The sequence below is a fragment of the Sceloporus occidentalis genome, unplaced genomic scaffold (genome assembly GCF_023333645.1).
Source record: "Sceloporus occidentalis isolate IW3139 unplaced genomic scaffold, rSceOcc1.0.p SCAF_9, whole genome shotgun sequence".
Taxonomy (NCBI): Eukaryota; Metazoa; Chordata; class Lepidosauria; order Squamata; family Phrynosomatidae; genus Sceloporus; species Sceloporus occidentalis.
The window spans coordinates 34562315-34584967 of record NW_028316989.1 but is presented as its reverse complement, the minus strand read 5'-3'; the positions used below and the strand labels follow the sequence as shown (position 1 = coordinate 34584967).

The 22653-nt window shown below is 44.1% G+C and overlaps 1 protein-coding gene across 1 annotated transcript in view; it reads right to left on the bottom strand.

The window, feature by feature from the left end:
- Positions 1–441: 441 nt before the first annotated feature.
- HCN4 (hyperpolarization activated cyclic nucleotide gated potassium channel 4) overlaps positions 442–22653 on the bottom strand; it is a 120472-nt gene continuing 98260 nt past the window's right edge. The window contains exons 5-8 of the mRNA XM_089538686.1: positions 12968–13114; positions 12160–12400; positions 8401–8565; positions 442–2217 (exon numbers count right to left, since the gene is read on the bottom strand). Coding sequence (XP_089394812.1) covers positions 626–2217; positions 8401–8565; positions 12160–12400; positions 12968–13114 — 2145 coding nt within the window. The 3' untranslated portion in view covers positions 442–625. The remainder of the gene's footprint in view (positions 2218–8400; positions 8566–12159; positions 12401–12967; positions 13115–22653) is intronic.

Below are 22653 nucleotides of genomic sequence, written 5' to 3'. Positions count from 1 at the left end.
ACTGGGAAGGTGGGGTCTAGAAGTAAGTTAGTTTTGAATTTGACGGTGGGTTAGAGAACCTCTTAAATGGCTGGCCGAATGATTTTCATTACCTTCAAGGAAGTAAATATGCTTTTGTTTTACACACCTAGTTCCAAGACTGCATTTATCCCCTACAGGTCTAACCAGAAACTGAGTAAACATTTAATGGTGATACTTTCAAGAAAGTACCTCACTAACTAGATGCCTAGCACTGACCCATATCAATGTGGGGTCTGTCTTTCCACAGACACTTATACGGTCAAAACCATGGCTGATCATTCGTATCGACTATATCTCTCATCTCCAGGTTATTACTGCATATTGATTACATTCCCTTTTCCAACCTTTTGTTCCATGTAGTAAAATACTCTATAAAAGAAAGTGACTGAAAATCTATAGCTCTAAGAATACCTGGTTATCTTTTTTGTTGTTCTTCTTCTTACCTTTTTTTTAAAAAAACAAACAAACCTCTAATCATAGTTTTAACTTGATGAAAAGCAAGGAAGAAAATTGAGTCACAGAAAATGGAGTCAATTGGGATCAGGATGAAATAAAGCGCCTCTTCAGGGCTGTGCAGGGAAAGGGGTAAGAGGTGCAGAGCCTCTCACAAATTGGAGGGAAGTTTGGATCGGATGGGGTCCCACTCCTCAGTGAGCCCTATGGATCCTTTCCTCCCGTCAGTAGCAGTCAGCGATGGGGAAATGGCGCAACTGGCCTCAAACATACGTGGATGAGGCAGAGAACCTGAGGACATCTGGCGTGGTAGAGTCACTCGCCCTGGCACAGAGCTATATGGCTTCCCTAGAGGTTTGGTCCCTCCTGTTCCACCTCTTGTTCCTCCAATGAAAGACGAGAAGCTAGAAACAGACTCTCTGGAGGAGTGAGGAAAGCCTTGGCTTAAAGTCTGAGCCACTTCATGGGGTAGAGAGGGTTGGGAAGCAGAAATCAGCTTGAGGTCCTGGGTCAATCGTCCTGGTGGAAGCGACGGGGAACCCCTGGGCTGGACCTGCAGTGGTGGGCTGGAGGTCTGAGGCATCAGTAGAGATCCATGGGAGCCCCGTGGTCCAGGGGGGCTACACTGGAAAGTCCTGGGTGAAGGGCTTTGACTAGGAGGGCTAAGGCCTGAAGGTGGGTATGAAGGAGGGGTGGAAGCGGGCTGTTTCAATGGAGACATAGAGGTAAAGGGTGACCTTTCCTGGTGCAACTGAGCTACAGTTGCAGGCGCAGCTGAAGGTCCTAATGCACTTGACTGGGTTTGACACAAGGCCGAAGGAGAGCTTCCAGAGGCCTGTGCCAGTTGGCTTAAGCTAGAGGATGGAGAACTGGATGGAGGAGGCAACTGAAAGTGACTCATCCCTCCAAGTGCTCCAGTTCCTGAGGGCTGCTGGGTCTGTCCCACTTGGAGAGGTGGGCAAGCGGGCTGCAAGCGGTTGAGCGGGCTACTGGATGAATTTGAAGGCTGCTGGGGGAAGGTGGTGGTGGTGGTTGAGGGCAAACTAGTGGGGGCCTTCTGGAAGGGGCCAAAGCCACTTGACAGGTTGTTGTCAAAAGTTTGCTGTGGAGCACTCCTTTCTGGTGGATCTGAAGGCCCTGGCTGCAGCTGGCTCTGTCCTGCCAAGGATGGGCTGCCCAAGACTTGCTGAGCTGAACTAGCGGAGGGGGAACCAACTGAGGCCCGGTGGAACTGGCCTAAGCCAGCGGAGGCAGTAAATCCTGCTAGCTGCTGGATCTGGAAGGAAGATGAGGAAAGGGATTCGGCTCCTGGAGTATGCTGCTGGGATGGTGTACTCAAAGGAGAACCCATGACAGAAGGCCCGGCTGATGACACCAAGGAGTGCAACCTTCTCAGATGCCTTGGAGTCTGGTTTTGTGGTTTTCCCAGAGAACCCAGAACAGAGACCGGAGGGCGGAAAATGGCTGTCGGAAGGCGAGGGTGGTGGGTCAGAGCTATTGCTACGGAGGTGGTGGCTGCTGCAGCTTGCAAAGGGGCCTGGATAAGGGGTGTCCAGATAACTGGTGTCGGGGTGGATGCTGCTGCCGCTGCCGCTGCTGCAGCAGCTTGAACATTATGTGCACAGTGGGCCATCTCTCTGTCATGCTGCACAATTTGCTGGATGATCTCGTTCTCTTGGTAGTTGAAGACACCGGAGTTGAGATCATGCTGGACTTTGTGCAGCAGGATGGAATTCTTCTTTCCTGAGAAAGAAGGAGACAGAAGTTAAGAGCTGCCAACTCAGGATCAGAAAAGTGAAAGAATGAAATTCTTACCTAGGCAAGTACATAATTAGATTTATATCCCACCTTTCTCCCAATATGGGATCCAAAGCAGCACACAGTTTGAGTTAAAACAAGATGCAATTAAAATAATGGGAAATATAAAAGTTGATTTAAAAAAAACCACCAATAATTTTTAACAAATTGGTTGGAATCTTGTTAGGAATCTGTGATGTTGTAAGCTAGAGTTACAACCTTATACCCTTGGTATCTGCTGGAGTTTGGTTCCAGGACACCTTGTGGATATCAAAATCTGCAGATGTTCAAGTCTCATTAGATTCAATGGATAGTAAAATGCTGTCATACACACACAATATTTTCAAGCCTGCATGGCCCTTGTGGTCTTTTCCAACTCTATTATTCTATGATTCTAAGCAGTGGATGCTTGAATCTATGGATAAAAAACCCACTGATATGGAGAGCCAACTATAACTGTTTTGTATTGATATTGACAATTGTGGCATCATTGCTGTGACTGCAAATGCCCTTAAAACTCACCTTAAAAACCAGGTACCAAGTGGAGTTCAGCAGTGCTATAGATCAGAACACTGAAGGATGTCTTTGGCGCTTAGCCCCAAAGGAGTGTCAAAAGGAACTGGGTTGTGAAGGATGTGAATTTGCATACGTTTGTCAGTTTGTCTGCTTTAAAAGCAGGCAAAGTTGTCACATTAAAGTTAAATGATATAACCACTGCTAATGTAGTCGCCATTTTCTTTGCTTTGCCTTTTCATCCTTTGCCTTGCCCTTTACATTTTTTGTTACATGCTTCTAAGTTTTACCCTCAACTTATCCACAGGTCATATCAAAATCCATAATTTTGATCCTAAAATGTGTGCTCCATGTATATATGAGGTTGCCTTATAGCTGAGTATATATGGCATTTATTTATTTATTTATTTTTAATTAAATTACTATTTATTTATTTATATTCTGATTTCCTCCCAAGATGGGACCCAAAGCAGAATTCAACAGAAGTTAAAACAAGATATAGCTAAGATAATCTGTAGTACAAAAGTTTTAAAGAAACATTAAAGAAACTATCCAAGCAAAAACATTCATTGAAAGCATATGAAAAACATAGCAAAAGATCCAGTTCTCATTTAAAAATCCTTCTGCCTCAATCACTTAAAAGCTCAAGACCTGTTTAAATGAGATGGTATTTGCCAGCTGGCGAAAAGAGAGCAAAGGAGCCTCCCTTTGAAACAGTGAAAAACAATAGTTAGGTAAACAAGTCAGCCTTTGCAGGAAAGATTGCCGTCTCAGAATCTTCTTCCTCACCTGGGATGCAATTATTTGGCTAGAAGTCACAAGTTGGGTTCAGCACAGTTTGATACAAATATTCTGTCTTCATGTAGAAAGTGATTTCTGAAGATTTTCCCCCCCATATCAGCACATTGCCTTAGAATCATAGAGCTGGAAGAGACCCCAATCCAGTCCAACCCTCTTCTGCCATGCAGGAATACACAATCGAAGCACCCCCAACAGATGGCCATCCAGCCTCTGCTAAAAAACCTCCCAAGAAAGAGACACCACCTCTCTCCAAGGCAACAGCATGTTCCACTGTCAACAATGCTTTCATCAGGAACTTCTTCCTAATGTTTAAGTGGAATCTTTTTTCCTGCAGTTTGAATCCATTGCTCCATGTCCTAATCTCTGGAGCAGCAGAAAACAAGTTTGCTCCATCCTCAATATGATGTCCCTTCAAATATTTAAACACAGCTATCATGTCACCTTTAACCTTCTCTTTTCCAGGCTAAATGTACCCAGCTCCCTAAGCCATTGATGGTTTCCAGATCTTTAACCATTTTGGCCACCTTCCCCTGGAAACACTCCAGCTTGTCAATATCCCTCTTGAACTGTAGTGCCCAGAACTGGGCACAATATTCCAGGTGAGGTCTGACCAAAGCAGAACAGAGTGGCACTATTACTTCCCTCAAGGTGAATGGCAAGGAATTCTACTACCTCCTAACATTAATCCTCCCCCTTTAGCTTTTGTTTAGCTCCTGAATGTTGGCTGAGCAGTTGCTTGATGGGTTTCACAAATCCATGTGGAATAGACTGCCTTGTACGGTTTTTAAAACAGGTTGGATGGACATCTCTTGGAAGTGCTTTAATTGTGTCTTCCTCCATGTTATCTTTTCCAACTGTCTTTGATTCCTGGTGCTTGACCAATTTGGGGAAACAAGATTTTGTACTAAGATGGATCACTAGGACTGCCTTTAGGTTCTTCATTGTTGTTGTATGCCTTCAAGTCGTTTCTAACCTAAGGTTTGACCCTAAGGCCACACTATCATGGGGTTTTCTAGGCAAGATTTGTTCAGAAGAGACTTGCCATTGCCTTCCTCTAAGGCTGAGACAGTGTGACTTGCCCAAGGTGATCTAGGGGTTCCATGGTTGAGTGGGGATTCAAACCCTGCTCTCCCAGTGTCAGTCCGTCCATCCGTCCGTCCGTCCATCCGTCCATCCATCCATCCATCCATCCATCCATCCTGTTGACTTTCTGCCAGAGTGGGACCCAATTCAACTCACAGATAAAATTGGTTAAAAACCTACCAATCCAATTTTAAAAACAATTAAAATAATTTCATTTAAACAATCTAAAATTAATTTTAAAAAATATATACAAAAGTTGAAAACATAAAATAAATACAGCACGCAGCCCAATAAGAAGCCTTCTGGGAATGATTACAAATTAAAAAGCCTACTAACAAGACATAGTAACATGAAAACATATTAAAAGCCTAACAAAAACATCTTTGCCTGTGGGCAAAAGGAAAGCAGGGAAGGGGCAGCCTAGTCTCCCATGGAAGGGAGTTCCAGAGGGTGGGAGCAGCCACCAAAAAGGCCCTCTCTTGTGTCCTAGCCAAGTAGAGATGTTGATGGCGGTGGGACCAAGAGTAAGCCTGCTAGGTAGATGATGTCACTAGGCCAGTGGTTCCCAACCTTCCTAATGCCGTGACCCCTTACTACAGTTCCTCCTGTTGTGGTGACCCAAACCCATGAAATTATTTCCATTGCTACTTCATAACTGTAATTAAATAGGTGTTTTCCAATGGTCTTAGGCGACCCCCAAAGGGGTCCCAACCCACAGGTTGGGAACCACTGCACTAGGCAGTGTCTAGTCCATCACTGAGACCACTACACCATGCTGGCTTTCTATATCATTAAATACCAAATTCAGTATCATCCATAAGGCAGGGGTAAACTAAATATACCCTTCCAGTTTCACCCTTCCATGCATCTGAGGAAGTAGGCTTGTCTACAACTTGTTTCTTTCAGTTAGTCTCAAGTGGGCTTCAGGATCCCTTTGCCTTCCAGTTATGGTTGAACTATAACTCCCAATGTTCCTCTGTGCCAACTAGAACTGATGAAAATCATTTGGAGGGCTGTCATTTGCCCACACTGACTTGTGGGACGAGAGAAGACATTTCCCCACTCTCTTCTGCCAGAAGACAAATACTGGCGGGGGACAAATACATCTACGATTTACCCTTTGTTCCTAATCTGACGCTGTGCCTCCTTTTGATACGGCAACACTGGGTTATAACCATAGAATTATGGGCACAGGGGAAAGAAAAGGGAAAGAAAGCAATTTGGAAAGAAGAGCGAAGTCAGCTACAACCGGCCCCAGATAAGATACGAGAGGTTTTGTGGCATAAAGAAGTGTGATTCCCTCCCCGTTTCTCTCCAGGGAATGGGGAGGGATATGTTCTCCATAACAATTGTATCACCTAATCAAATTTTAAGCTTTTGGCTGTTAGCATTTTGCAGAGGCGCTGGCAGTCATTAACGGCTGCATTGTGTTCTTTTTTCTTCTGATCGCCTCTCTCCATCGCTGGGCCTGCACTTTGGCTGCACTGTAAGAATTCAGGTGGCTAGGGCCCTTCCTTTCTGTCAAGAGAGACCTTTTGTATTCTTGCATTGTTCCTGGAGACTCACACCTCGGAACAGGACTGGAACAGGAACGACTCTGCGGTTCTCAAGTGGCAAAGGCGCATGAAAGCCTCTCAGAGGCTGAATTCAAAAACAGGTAAAGCCCTTTGGACACAGTGTGGGCTGGAACAGGCTTGCCTCCTTACTTTTTGTGATGGATTTCTCAATTCACCCATGAAGGACCAAAGGGTACAGCCATGCTGCAGGAAACCTATTCTGATTCAAGCACAAATGGAGAAGCTGCCGAGTTATTAAACTCTTGGGCATCTCAAGAAAATGCAGATTAAGGTTTAACAGAGCGTTCTGACCCTATTATCGACTGACTCTTTCTACCAATAACAATTTGGAATGGAAAGGAAAGGTTCTGCATTAATAGTTTTCACATGGTGCTTATAGCACAATGACTGCTGTTTCGTGATTGCCTAAGATATCGCCAGTATTTTAATACAATTTGTCACATGTTTTGTATGTTGTTGCTAGGCAGATTTTCCAAACCTTCTGCAAATTGTATGGTGAATTCTGACATCTGGACTGTCTCTATCATTAAAATAAGCTGCTGTCTTCAATTTGCTATACGAGTCCTTGGTTTCCACTGGGGTTTGGTTCCAGTACTCTCCATGGATATCAAAATCCATGGATGCTCTAGTCCCATTAAATACAATGGCATAGTAAAAAGGCATCCCTTATATAAATGACAAATCAGGGTTTGCTTTTGGGAGTGTGTGTGTGTGTGTGTGTGTGTGTGTATTATATTCAAACTATGGATGTTTAAGTCCATAGATGAATAATCATGGAGGGCTCCATTCTTGAACCCAAACTGGGCAAGTTTCCCCTTCATCTTCATCATGTCAGCAAGGACAAAGCTATAGATACAAGGTACACCTAGAACTACCCTAAAATATATTGAAGGGTTGGCATCTAAAATCCACAAAACAGTGCTATCTTTATGCAGCCAACCAAAATGCACAATATACATGAAGCAAGTTTTCAAAGCGCTACTGGCTTCTTCATTAAGCAAAGGTGTTAAAAATCATATAGGAGGGTAAAAATGACAATGTTGGAGTCAAAAGTCTACAATGTGTCAAGATGTTTTTATTGTTGTTCTTGGTTAAGATGATAAGCAAGGCTGCCCACGTAAACAGAGGCCATTCCTCCCTTTTGAGATCCAGGTTGTCTCTGTCCTGTGCAAGGCTACCTGATCTCAAAGACAACCTGGTTCTCAATTGAGGTTTCTTTTGTGTTGCTAATGGAGTTTAAATTTTATTTCCTGGACTTTACGATCCCGATCTTCCCAGAGCCCACGTGGCCAAAAGGTCCTGCCTGTGTGACATGTAGTTACAATTTTTAGTTATACTCTGTCTCCTGATCCAAAAAAAATCAAACAAAAAAGGCAAGAATCATACTGGTTAGTCCCTTCTAGAATTCTTGTTGTGTGCCTTCAAGTTACTGACTTACGGCAACCCCAAGATTAACCTAACATGGGGTTTCCTTGGCAAGATTTGTTCAGAGGAGGTTTGCCTTTGCCTCCCTTGCCCAAAAGTCACTCAGTTTCCATGGTTAAGTGGGGATTCAAACCCTGGTCTCCAGAGTCATAGCCCAATGCTCAGACACTAGACCATGCTGGCTCTCACACCTAGAACTAAATCCATTGTTGCATGCTAGACAATTTCGTTGTTGTTGTTGTGTACCTTCAAGTTGTTTCTGACTTATGGCAACATTAAGGCAAAACCTATTATGGGGTTTTCTGGGGCTGAGAGTGTGTGACTTGCTGAAGATCATCCAATGGGTTTCAAAGGCTGAGTGTGGAATAGAACCCTCATCTCCAGAATCTGAGTCCTACAAAGTACTAGACCATGCTGGTTCATCCAATTGATTCAATAGCTCTACTTCAGTTTGCATTCAGAAAAGGATTTAGGCAGCTGTGTGTGTTTTTCTTATTTATTTCCTACCTCTACCCCTCTTTTCTTTGTTTGCAAAGGCTTTCATTAAATGGAACATTTGCATACCAAGGGGGAGAGTGGGCTGGAAACTTGCTATTTCAAATGTAAAATGTGAGAACCTTTGGATGTTGATTTTGACACCCAACCTTGTAGGTGCTTTTCTTTTTTCTCGCATTAGCCTTGCAAATGACACACAAACCTATTTGAACAATCCCATTCTGCAATGACTTACCTATTCTGTCCAGTCTATCCAGTGCCACTGTTTCAAAAGCCCTTCTCATCATGGGATATTCCTCCAGCACCTCATTGAAGTTGTCCACAGAGAGAGAGTAGAGACGGCAATAAGTGTCAGCTCTCACGCTTGCCGTTCGCCGGCCACGAGTTAGCAGGCAAATTTCTAGAAGGAAAGAGAACAGCTTGAAGTATTTTGACCACAGAGAGCCCTTACCTTCCTACTGCCTGTGTTCGCACCAGGACTGACATCCAAACCAGAACAGACTCCCTTGAGCATTATGTCATGTAGGAGTGAAGACTCCTACATCGGGAAATGCAACCCTACTGTCCTTCCTTGCATTCAGCATCATACACATGTGGACAGTTATCCTGGTTGCTGAGGATCATTTAACCAAACTACCTAAACAGGGATCGCCAGAGAGGCTGTGCTATGAGAGACGTCCAAAACACACTGCGGAAATAGTCCAGTTTGAGACCACTTTAACTGCCCTGGCTGAATGCTAGGGAATTCTGGGAACTCTAGTTTTGTGAGACATTTAGCTTTCTCTGCCAGAGAGCTCTGGCTCCACAACAAACTACAATTCCCAGGATTCCCTAGCAATGAGCCAGGGCAGTTAAAGTGCTCTCAAACTGGTTTATTTCTGTAATGTGTTTTAGACCACAGCAAGTGGAGTGGGTGATGGGACTCGCCAATCAGAAGTGCAATACAAAACTAGACTTAATGTATATCAACAGAACATGGAATTAAATCAGTGGGTTAATTAATTACAGCTGACATTGATTGATTGATTGATTGATTGATTGATTGATTGATTGATTGATTGATTGATTGATTGGGGACCTTTTTAAAAATATCTTCACTTGCACACAACCCCCACCACCACCACCTTCATTTTTTTGGCACAGAATATACAACTTTGTAAATTCATTTTTGCGCAAAACATATTTTGGGCAAAATAAATTGTGAGAAAGAAAGAAAGAAAGAAAGAAAGAAAGAAAGAAAGAAAGACTGGCTGCTCTTTTATACATAAGTATATGCATATATGTATAAGTATGGCTTAGTGGTTAAATTGCCAGTTCTGGATGATCAGAAGGTTGGAAGGTTGGCAGTTCGAGGTATGAGTGACGCATGACGGGGTGAGTCCCAGCTTCTGCCAACCTAACAATTCGAAAGCATGCAAATGCAAGTAGATAGATAGGTAGCACTTCAGTGGAAAGGTAACAGTGTGCAGTGCAGTCCTGCTGGCCACATGGCCACCAGAGCAGTCCTCAAACAATGCTGGCTCTTTGGCCTAGAAACAGAGATGAGTACCGCCCCCTACAGTCGGTTACGACTAGACATTCATGTCAAGGGACTACCTTTACCTTTAAATTCCCTAAAGCATATGGTTCACTTTTTTTGCCATAGCATAATGACCATATTCAGTTGTGTAAGCAAGTTCCCACAAGTATAACTGTTGCAGATGCAATTGTGTATCCCTGGAAGATATGTAACCTTTCATCAGTGCCCCCAGTGTACCACTACATTCGTTGGGAAGAAGCAAGCACATGCTTGGGCATACCCTCAGTTCCATAAGGTTGTTATTCAATGGAAGGTAGGTGTCACACAACTACTGCTTTGTTAAATAAATGCAGGTTTACACAGGAGGTCCTGGAGAATGACACTGCCATACAGTATCTGGCTATAGCAGAGATGGCCAACTGTGGGACACGAGGAGGTTACACTAGTTCCTTAGGGGGCCTGTACCCCACTGTACAATTCATGCTCCCAAACCTCTAGGGGCTATTTGAGCAATTTTCATTGTCATTTACCCCTTCCCTTTGCCCATAAGAAACTTTTTTAAAAAGCAGAAAGTAAATGACTCTCTCTCTCTTGGTGTGTGTGCGTGTGTGTGTGTGTAGGGCCCCTCCTGGACCAAAAATGACCCCCAGAACTGTATGTGTTTAGCCTGGGGAAGAAATGGTTAAGAGGTGACATGATAGCCCTTTTTAAATATTTGAAGGGGTGTCATATTGAGGATGGAGCAAGCTTGTTTTCTGTTGCTCCAGAGAACAGGATCCAGAGCAATGGATTCAAACTACAGAACAAGAGATTCCACCTCAACATTAGGAAGAACATCCTAACAGTAAGAATTGGTTGACAGTGAAAGACGCTGCCTCGAAGAGTAGTGGAGTCTCCTTCTTTGGGGTTTAAACAGAGGCTGGATGGCCATCTGTTGGGGGTGTTTTGATACTATGTCCCTGCATGTGAGGAGGTGGGACTGGATGGCCGTTGTGGGCTCTTCCAACTCTATGGTTCTATTTTTCTAGGTGGGAGAAGGCAGTTTTGAGAGGATAGTGTGCCACTGTATGAAGGGATGGGTTAATTCCTTGCTTCCCCAAGGCCTCCTAAGGAACTAATGTGACCTACTCGTGTCCCACAGTTGTCTACCTCTGCTATAGCCAGATACCAAATACACCCGCCCCCCAAAGGACCGTAACATATACTGTAACATGTTGCCAGTCTACAGGTTGCACAAATAGCCACCGGTATATTTCCCTTTTGACTCTACTTTCTGGTTCTGCTCATCATGTAGTATTTTCTCGGGTACTTCCAGTGCTGCTTTCTCTTTTTCCCCACTTAGTAATTCATTCATGGAAAAAGCCACCTGGGTTTTCTTTCTCAAGAATCGTCCAAACCTTGCCTTGTACATTTGCTGCATGCTAATTACAGCTGTGCAATGAATGGGAACTGAAGGTCAGGCCAAACCTGGCAGAAGCCATGTCCCTTTGGACTACTAAGAGTGGGCAGAATGACTCCAAAGCAGGGCTGATTAGGCTTGCCCAGGCCAGTCATGTGTGGGCAAAATACTCTTGTCACTAATCTCTCAGTCAGCCATTGCATTACAGTTGACCCTTGGTATCTGCTGGGGTTTGGCTCCAGGACCTCCTATGGATAAGAAAATCAGTGGATGCTCCAGACCCATTAAATACAGTGCCATAGTAAAATAGTGTCTCTTATATAAAATGGCAAAATCAAGCTTTGCTTTTTGGAATGTATAACGTTTTAAAATGTTCAATCTGTGGGTGGTTGAATCCGTGGATAAAGAATCCGTGGATACAGAAGGCTGACACTTTGTCTCATCTGTTCATGCTTCCCATTCCTCCTGTCCATTGAAAGCCATGCAGCAGTAGAGAGAGGTGCCCATGCTACCTGCCATCAAAGCCCCCGTTGCTTACCATCTTTACTATATAAAATCTGTTGAAGGTAAACAAGTTTTGAGAATTCAGACTCATTATGCAGTACCCTTTCCTGCCAGGAGAGAGTGGTATTTGTCCTAAGCACCTATTTCCTTTGCGGTCAATAAATCTAAAGAGTTAATATTCATTGGCTTTCTTAATTTGGTATGCTGTTTGCTTTTATTTGCAGGGATATGTATTCTAAGATATTTAATGACCACCCCACAGCTGGAAAACTGTTTATAAATCTAACTTAATCTGACCAAAGAGGGAGGGAGGTAAGAAGAAACCCTACTTTAGATTTTCCTTGGCAGGATTTATTCTGGAGTGGGTTTGCCACTGCCTTCTTTTAAGACTGAGAGAGTGTAACTTGCCTAAGATATCCCAGTGAGTTTCCATGGCCTGTGCAAGGATTTGATCCCTGACCTTCTAGAGTCCTGGTCCAACACTTAAATCATAAGCCACCCTGGCTTCATACTGCAGTTTGCTACCCAGCAAAGAAAGGAGAATCCTGAGCGGTGTGGAAAGGCTTGCTTACCTCCAAAGTATGAACCATCGGCCAGCTTGGTCTCCTTGTTGCCTTTGGTAAGCACGCTGACCACTCCGTGCTGGATAAAATACATCTTCTTTCCAATGGTCCCTTCCCGAATGATGTAGTCAGCCGGCTGGAACACCTCAAAGCGCAGCTTGGTCAGCATGGATGTGACAAAATTGGGATCCGCGTTTGCAAACAGAGGCATGGAGGCCACCAGCTTCCGGCAGTTGAAGTTGATGATCTCCTGTTGTTGGAGAAAAATCACAGGATGTCACAGTGCTCTTAATTTTATACAGAAGTATTTAAATACCACCTAGTGAAGCCCTTGATTTGACCTATGACCACAATTACAGATACAATAAATGCCAGTGAACTGACAAAACAAGCAGCAATAAAAGCCATCTCTTTCTCACTGGGTTCTCACTCTTAAGTCCTCCAGATGTTTTGAACTTCACCTCCCAGAATACCTAATTCTTGGCTATTATGTCTGAGGCATCTAGGAGTTGTTAGGTCATGCCCAACATGACACGGCAAGCCCAGAGGGAATTCAGAGTAAATAACCTTAAGACTGCGCTAAGACACCATCAATCTAATTTCATTTCCATATTCAAAGGCTAGTTTCCAATGCCTTTGTTCACCAACGACCATTGGTAAAAGTGGACTTGCCACTTCATTTCCTTACATATATGATTTTGAATTAACATTCTCATACACCAATGGCATATATAGGTCTGTCTCTGGCCTTCCACTCCACCAAATGCATCTGAGGAAGTAGACTTTAATCTAGCTGCCCCATTCCAGCCCCACTCACCTCTCTCAAGGGTTCACTCAGCTCTCCCAGGATGCTCTCCTCATCAAACATCTTGCCCTGGTAACGGTGTTCATAGTAGTCATGGATTCTCTGGCGCATCTCTGCCGGAAGCTTGTGGAAGGACATGTACTGCTCCACTTGCTTGTACTACATGGAAAGAAAGCAGCAGACAAGGAGATTTTTATTAAGGTGTCCAAATTGTGATAAAAATATACAACGCACATGAGCCTAAACACTATAGTTCCAAGTAGAGTACACCTAGGAAATTAATGAGAACTTGGCAAAGTTAACACTTGGAGATGCCCCATGGCTTCAGCAGGTCTAGTTAGAATTTGAATCTAGAGCCCTGGTGGTGCAGTGGTTAAATGCCTGTACTGCAGCCATTCACAGTTATCAGCCAGGGGCTCAGGCTTGACTCAGGCTTCCATCCTTCCAAGGTCACTAAAATAAGTACCCAGCTTGTTGGGAACAATTGGCTTACACATTATAAACTGCTTAGGAAATACTTAAGTGCACTGATAAATGGTATAGAAATGTACTTGCTATTTCTATTGCTAGGTTGGTGGGTAGGAATCATGTTGATCTGCAAAATCCCAGAACCCTTGCCTGTGTAGCAAATGGTAAGGAATGCTGGGGGTTGCAGTTCCAACAACATTTGGCGGGCCAATGATTCCAACGTTTGATTTTTAACATGGCAGCAATAGGTCAGCAGATTTGTTGCTTAGCTCAGTATTTTCTGCTCTTTTTAGCAGCATCTTACCATGGCCTCATGCACAAGTCTTATCCTCTTGTATATGGTTGTTTCAAACTGGAGATGCCAGGAATCAAACATGGGACCTCTAGTGGCATACAAGTATCCTACCACTAAGCAATGATCCTTCCGGAGATTCGCAGCAGGCTCTGGGTTAGTCTCCAGCTTGCAGTACAAAGTTCCAAAGCTCAAATGGACATTGGTTAAAGAAGAATTTCCTTGAAGAATGTACTCACAATAGCCACAATCCTCTGCCTCTGACACCATCCTTTGGTGCTATCCAACCTTTTATACATTTTTCCCCCATATTCTAAAAGTTTGAAAGGCCTTTCCTAAGTCTTAGGGCCCTTTCACACTATGCAGTTATACCAAGGTGGTGTAGTGGGTTGAGTGTTTGACTACAACTCTGGAAGCCCCGCTTGGCCATGAAATCCACTGGGTGAGCTTTGGCAAGTCACTCTCTCAGCCTCAGGGGAAGGCAATGTCAAACCTCTGAAACAAACCTTGCCAAGATAACCCTATGATAGTTTAGGGTCACCATACGTTGGAAATGACTTGAAGCACACAAGAAGGCATAGCAGTATTCTTGTACTTTTAACTGCCACAGCAACATCCCTCAGGGTCCTGGGACATGTAGTTTGGTAAGGCACTAAAGCTCTCTAGCTATGAATTCTAAATACCCCATCCTAATCTGCAAATCCCAGGATTCCACAGGATGTTGCCATGGCAGCTAAAGTAGAACCATAGTGTTATAATTGTGCAGTATGAAAGGGCCTTTAAGTACTATCCGTAAGAGATTTGATCTAAAATATTCTGGAATATTTAACTCCCCCATTTTGTCCCACCTATCCTTGAAAATTTCTTCCAGACTGAAAGACGCTTGCTATTCTCACCCTTCAGATTCTAGTATCCCATTTTGTTCACACATCTCTCTTGCCTTTATAGCACCTCACTTGTGTTTTCTTTCTACTTGGCTTCTGTCTGAACTAAACCGATTTTCTAAAACTTGTCTTACACTCCTAGAATGTGTTCATTTTGTTAAGAATGCCAAATGCATTAATAACAATCTGTTACTGGTGAAGATGCCAGAATTTCCACTGTGATGCAATGACTTTTTAAAAAGGGTTATTAATTAAAACAACACAAAACAGTGGGTTATGGTTATTAGCTCTATTTCAGTGCTAAGTACAAAACTGAATATTTGAAAATGTCTTCCACAGAAGTGAGGGGGGGGGGCAACAGAATCAGAAAACTGAAAGTTGTCTTGTAGTTCAAGGATGAGTAACCTGTGGCTCTTCAGTCTTCCAGACTTGGAAAAGTTATCTTTTGGGACCAGAACTTCCAGAGTTCCAGGGGACAGGAGACTCTGGGAGTTGTAGACCACCCAAAGGTACTTTCTCCAAGTTCTGTTCCATATATGGCTAGACTGGAAGTCCCATCACTTATCCTGGATGGCTAATGGTGGAGGATGATGGCAATTGGAGGTGCCTTCCGGAAAGCTCTCCATTTCCCATCCCTGGAGTAGTGCAATTCTGGCTCACTGTAGGATCTAACAGTTACACATAATATATTTTATATTTCTAAAGTAACAAAGGGCCTGAACAGACAAGCCAAAATAAAGCTGCTTTGGGTCACTTTGGAGGTATGCTGTTTAAATGCTGCATGCGTCTTAAGAGGCCGGAAGCCGTGCCAAAGCCACGCTCCAGTCCTAGGACTGGAGAGTCGCTTTGGCGCAGCTTCTGGCCTCTTAAGATGCGTGTGTCATTGAAACAGCATACCTCCAAAGTGACCCCAAGCAGCTTTATTTTGGCCTGTCTGTTCAGTCCCTTTGTTACTTTAGGAACATAAAATATGTGTAACTTGGCTGAACGTAACATTATCATGTTTGGCACATTAAAAATGAGTTTATTTTAAAAAAATAATTACAAACAGAATTTTTTTTTACATTTTTTCCCTTACTGTAAGGAACCTCTTTGGTTTTACCAGTTTATGAGAACCAAGCAACAGCAAAAAGAGAAGAGACTATCAATATTAGTAGAATGGTGAAAATTATTTAGTCCCCTCTAGTTGGTCCTTCATACAGTCAGGGCAGTGTGGTGGCTTGAGTGTTGAAACTACAACTCTGGAGATGAGGGTTCGAATCCTGGCTCAGCCATGGAAATCCATTGGGTGATGTTGGGCAAGTCACACTCAGCCTCAGAGTAAGGTAAAGGCAAACACACTCTGAACAAATATTGCCAAGAAAACCACAGGATCATTATACTTCAGAAACAACTTGAAGGCACACAACAATAACCAAGTCTTTCATAGCAGCAAGCATACGTAAAACACTACCCATACGCAGAAAAGGAAACCAGGGTCATGAATTATAATGATACAATACGGTATATCAATGCTTCTCCAGTGATCTCATATGGGGGAAGTGAGAGTTTTACTAACATGACAAGGATCTCTATCATCAGGTAACAACTGGCTACACCAGTTTCTTTCTTTCCTGAAAAACTGCCGAGGACTGGTAAGCTGATGGATCAGCAATGGATGAAGCCGCAATGGATGGACCACTGCTTTGAATAGCCTCGCGTTCCAAAATGTTACGTAAAAGTCCACCTTTTGGTAGAATGATGAATAAAATGTTAAGGCTAAAGTGTTCATCTATTTATTCCCCTTACAGATATGAATAATGTAAGTGGAATAAAGAGACAAACACTTTAGCCTTAACATTTTATTCAATGTTGTACCAAACACTTCATCCTTAATATTTTATGCATCATTCTACCAAAATCCATGGATGGCCAAGTCCCATTAAAATACAGTGGTGAAGCAAAATGGTGTTCCTTATATAACATGGCAGAATCCAAGTTTGCCTTTTGGAATTTATAATTTTTGGGAATATTTTCAACCTATGGATGGTTGAATCTGTGGATAAAAAAAATTCATAGCTATGGAGGGCCGACAGTACCAGTATGTGGATTTTGGCTGTGGATAAAGCACTGACTCTATCCTAGCCTTCTATAGCAACAGAGAACAAATCTTCCCCATCCCATCTTCTGCATTACAAACCTTGGGATATTAGGAACTCTCAAGTTTGGCCTGAATTTTCTCTCGTTCAAACTAAATATACTGAAATAACTTTACACGTCATATTGATGGAGGTTAATGAGGAAACAATGACATAAAGTAGTAACACAACAACTGATGTATTCGTGATTTTTATTCATTACAGTGGGCCCTTGGTATCTGCTGGGGTTTGGTTGCAGGACTCCCCATGGATACCAAAGTCTGTAGATACAAGTCCCATTAAATATAATGGCACATTAAAATGAAGTCCCTTATATAAAATGGCAAAATCAGGCTTTGCTTTAGTAATCAAATATATATATATATATATATATATATATATATATATATAGTGTTTTCAAGCAGTGGATGCTTGAATCCATGGATTTAAAAAAATCCATGGATATGGAAATATGGAAGGGCGACTGTACTTTGGAGTTTCTTTTGAGGGGCTCTCCCCCTGAACACATTTCGAGGGCTATTCCTACATTTTACATAATTCTTTTTTTTTGGGGGGGGGGGGATACCAAAGTAATCACAGTCAAGTCTCACCGCAAATAATGTAACAAAGTCCTTTTTGCAAAAAATTGCAAAGAGTAATGGTTTTACTCTTTTTAAGAACCATAACAAGTCATAGCAACAATTCCTTATTAAAAGGAACTTCCCAGGCTCTGGCCTCTGGCTTCTTCCTGATCCTGTCCCACTTTATTTCCAGAATGAGACCTCTGCACAGTGCTGAATTTCTAAAATAAGAGAATCCCTAAGTCTCAAAAATGCCCAGATGTCATGACCTTAAGAAAAATCTCTTTTCTGTGGCATAGCGGGGGAGGGGGGCAGTTAAAATTATGCCGTTGTGTGAGAGAGGCACTTTGCACATGCCCAAGGGTACACAGGCAGTGCAGTGCTCAGTATGACTAATTAAAACAGTTGCCAAAAAAAGACTCATTAGAATTGAGGAAGCTTATTAACATGCTGGCTGTGGCCCAAGCCTGAACCTTAGCTCAGAGGAGGATGATCTATCATGGCTCAAAGCAAGCCCTGGGACTTTAGTATTATATCTTCAAAATGCTATAAAGACTGGATGCAACCCTTAGGCAGAACTTGGAAAAGTTCCTTTTTGGACTACAGTTCCCGAGCCAGTATGCCTTGTAGCTGGGTGAGAGTTTCTGGCATACCCTCCAGCATTTCACAGATGACAACTGGGACACATGTAGCCAAGCAAGCTCAAGATGGCAAAAGTTACTGATGAGAAAGAACACACAAACTAGGAAAAGTTACAACAGTTTGCTTTTGCCTGAGCATACTGGGAAGGGCAAGATTGTGTCTCTTGGTGGTCTCCCATCTAAGTACTAATCAGGGCTGACCCTGATAATAATTCGATTCCTTTTTAATGCACCTCTTTACTATGTTTTTAATTGTATTGTTCTTTTAATGTTGTGAAGCTGCTCTGAGTCCCAGTTCTGGGAAAAGAGTGGGATACTACAACTACAACTACTACTACTACTACTACTAATGCTTAGCTTCCACGACTGGACAAGATCTGGTGCCTTTAGGTTATTTAGGGTCACCATAAGTCAAGACCAGCTTGAAGACACATTACAACAATAAATTCATAAAAACTCTTGGTATTTTGCTTTAGCACTACCATCTCCCTCTCTCTTCTAGCAGTCATTCTGCACCAGAAGAGCTTGGACACGTTCCTTTTTTCGGTCGACTACAGCACCCAGAATCTTCCAGCTCTAGCCTGGATATCTGGGGACATATGACAAAACTAATAATCTGTCCAGGCTCTGTACAAAAGTGCATCAATTTATATGGTCAGGGCTCTATCTAAATGATCTGTGATATTCGGCACAAAAAGACCAGTGGCTCTAGTCTATAAGAACCATCTGACCTTGGCCAGGATACCTGTCCGGAACACAGTCCATTTCGAGTGTATGTACCTTAGCCTGAAGACCAGGGATAGTTTGGGGATTTTGCTAGTCTACCGGCCACCCCGTTGTCTGGCAGACTCCCTGACCGAGCTGACACAGCTGGTCTCTGAGCTGTTGTTAGAGACCCCCAGACTCTTAGTTTTGGGGGACTTTAACATTCCGCTCGAGACCAGTTTAACAGGTGCGGCTCGGGAGTTCATGGAGACCATGACAAACATGGGCCTATCCCAATTGGTCAAAGGGCCCACACATTGTGCAGGTCATACACTCGATGCGGTCTTCAGTACGGAACAGGAATATCCGTGGGCGGAGGTGGTAAGTACCTCCGCATTGTCATGGACGGATCATTTCCTGGTCAAGATGAAACTTAGAGCCAATATCTGCCCCACCGGGGGTGGCGGACCCATTAGAATGGTCCGCCCTCGAAGGCTGATGGAGCCCATTGGATTCCAGACAGCCTTAGAGGGTTTAATGGTTGGGAATGCCGGTGATCCGGTCGATGCTCTGGTCAATACCTGGAACACCGATCTTACCAGGGCTATCGACATGATCGCTCCCAAGCGCCCTTGCCATCCCGCCCCAAATCGGAGGCCCTGGTTCACACCAGAGCTGAGGAAGATGAAGCGGTTTGGACGACGGCTAGAGCGCAGGTGGCGGAAGACTCGACTCTTATCCGACAGAACTCGCCATAGGAACTTCCTTTGTTCCTATCGGGAGGCAATACGTGCAGCGAAGAGAGCCTTCTCCTCTGCACGTATTGCGTCTGCAGAGTCCCGTCCAGCAGAGCTGTTTAAGGTGGTGAGGGAAATGACGCAGGTGACCCCTGCGCCAAATCCCTTACTTAACCCGACGATGGCCTGCTGTGACGCGTTTAACAACTTCTTTGCAGACAAAATCTCTCAGATAAGAGCCGACTTAGATGCCACCATTGAAACAGAGTCGACAGGCGAGGCGTCCAGTGACTCCGCCGATGTAGTCATACTGGATCAGCTCCAATCTGTGAGTACTGATGACGTGGACAAGCTGCTTGGTAAGGTGAGGAAGACAACTTGCCCTCTTGACCCTTGCCCATCATGGCTGGCCGTCCAGGGGGGGGATGCATTGATGAGATTCCTCACGGATATCATCGGTGCATCCTTCAGGGAAGGACATGTTCCATCTTGTTTAAAGGAAGCGGCGGTTAGGCCGCTCCTGAAAAAACCTTCCCTGGACCCCCTGGATATGAGGAATTATAGGCCGGTGTCATTGCTGCCATTTTTGAGCAAGGTGATTGAGAGGGCGGTTGCCCTTCAGCTCCAAGCTGTCTTGGATGAAGCCGATTATCTAGACCCATTTCAAACTGGCTTTAGGACAGGCTTTGGGGTTGAGACTGCCATGGTTGCCTTGACCGACGATCTGCGTCTGAGCATTGACAGGGGGAGTGTGACCCTGTTGGTGCTCTTAGACCTCTCAGCGGCTTTTGATACTATAGATCACGGCATCCTCTTGGACCGCCTGAAGGGGTTAGGTATTGGGGGCACTGCTTTGCAGTGGTTCCGGTCCTTCCTCTCGGGCAGGTCTCAGAGGGTGCTACTCGGGGACTGTAGCTCCAGTAAGAGGTACCTCACTTGTGGGGTTCCTCAGGGGGCTATTTTGTCCCCGATGTTATTTAACATCTATATGAAGCCGCTGGGTGAGATAATACGGAGTTATGGTGCTGGGTGTTATCAGTACGCTGATGACACCCAAATCTATTTCTCCGTATCTCGTTCGTCGGCCTCGAATTCCGATGGCATCTCTTCTCTCAATGAATGTCTTCAGGCAGTAATGGGCTGGATGAGGAAAAACAGATTGAAACTGAATCCAGACAAGACGGAGGTGCTCATGGTAGCGGCCCCGAAACCAAGAATTGGGTTGCAACCTCCAGTCCTGGATGGGGTCACACTCTCCTCCAGCGACTGTGTTCGCAGTCTGGGGGTGCTCCTTGACTCGTCGCTCCTGATGACAAATCAGGTAAATGCGACGGTCAGGAGTGCCTGTTATCAGCTTCGGCTGATACGCCAGCTGCGCCCTTTTCTGGAAGTAAGGGATCTCGAGACGGTTGTGCACGCACTGGTAACCTCACGCCTTGACTTCTGTAATGCACTCTACATGGGGCTACCCCTGTGCTTGACTCGGAAATTACAGCTGGTTCAAAACATGGCAGCCAGGCTTGTGTCAGGCACATCTAGGAGGGACCACATTACTCCGGTTTTGAGGTCCCTCCACTGGCTGCCTATCAGCTTCCGGGCCCAGTACAAGGTGTTGGTTATCACCTTTAAAGCCCTAAATGGCTTGGGTCCAAACTATCTTAGAGACCGCCTCCTCCCGTACAATCCTCCCCGCGCTCTCCGGTCCTCTGGGAGGAACTTACTGCAGCCTCTAAAATCTAGGCTTGCGGCAACCTCCCAGAGGGCGTTCTCTGCTGTCGCCCCCAAACTCTGGAACGACCTGCCGGATGAGATCCGTCAGATAACATCATTAGACAGCTTTAAAAAAGCGGTCAAGACGGATCTCTTCCGGCAGGCCTTTCCAGATTAACCATCCCGGCCCAGGTTCCCTGATTCCCTCATTCCTCCCGTGGCCCCATCTTAGTGATGGTTGAGGATCAACAGAGGGATATCAGGGTTTTTAATTTTAATTGCTGTTTTTATCCTTGATATTGTATTTTTAATATGTTATACTATTTAATACTGTCTTAAGGGGGGGAGGGATAAAGTGTTTTTAATTGTGATATTTTATATTTTACTGTTGTTAACCGCCCGGATTGGTTTGCCAGAGGGCGGTATACAAATAAATATTATTATTATTATTATTATTATTATTATTATTATTATTATTATAAGTAAAAAACCTGTGGGTGGCAGTTATCCTTGCAATGCAGGTGTGGGGAAAGTGAGACCCTCTGGAGTTTGTCTGACTAGGACTCCCAGCAGCTGTGCCACCATCACTAGTTGTCAGGGATGATGGGAATGGCAGTCCAATGCCCTTCCGAAAGCCACTTGTCCCCCCACTCTTTCTCGACCCCAAACTCATGGAGCACCCAATTTCAAATCCTCATTATGCATTGTTCCCTGTAAACAGGGGCATCACTCATCTGCTGGAAGAATGGCCTGTACTAGCAATGCCTTGCATGCTAACCACTTCACAGGAGCAGAGATCAGGGAGAAGAGCTTAATGTATTCACGGAGGCTAAGTGGATGCCGGTTGGGGTTCCTGGAATTTCACAGCCATTTGTCTCCAGCTGCTGACAGAAGAGAGGGCTGGAAATATTCATGAATGCTAATAGTAATGGCTGGATTTCAGCTGTTCACCACCATCCTACCTGAATCAAATAGTGGGAAATCTGCAACGATGCTCTCCAAACAGCTATGCTCCCAGACAGACATAATCTATTGAGGGCTGCATGCTGGCGATGGATAGGGCCAAAATCAAAAGTAAGGGGGGGGCATCCCCATGTCTTTCTTTCTAATCCCAACCCCCCAGTTTGTCTCCACCTTCCCTCAACCTCTCCCAGAAACCCCCTTCTCTTGCACACATGCCAACACATTCCATGTTGCATGCCTTCAAATCATTTCCAATTCATGGCAACCCTAATTCTTGGCAAGATTTGTTCAGAGGAGGTTTGCCATTGCCTTCTCCTGAGACTGAGAGAGTATGATTTGCCCAAGGCCTGAAATCTCCTGGAAAGACAAGATGATCAAACTGAGGCTGTTGTACTTTGGCCACATCATGCAAAGGCATGACTTACTGGAAAAGACAATAATGCTAGGAAAGTAGAAAGAGAGGAAAACTGGAGGTTAGATATATAAGACTCTATCAATCAGGGAGGTCACATTTAAATATAATTGAGGATGAAGACCTAGAAAGAAAATATGGAAAATTAATATTCTATATTCTATGTGCTGCTAGACTATTGTTGGCCT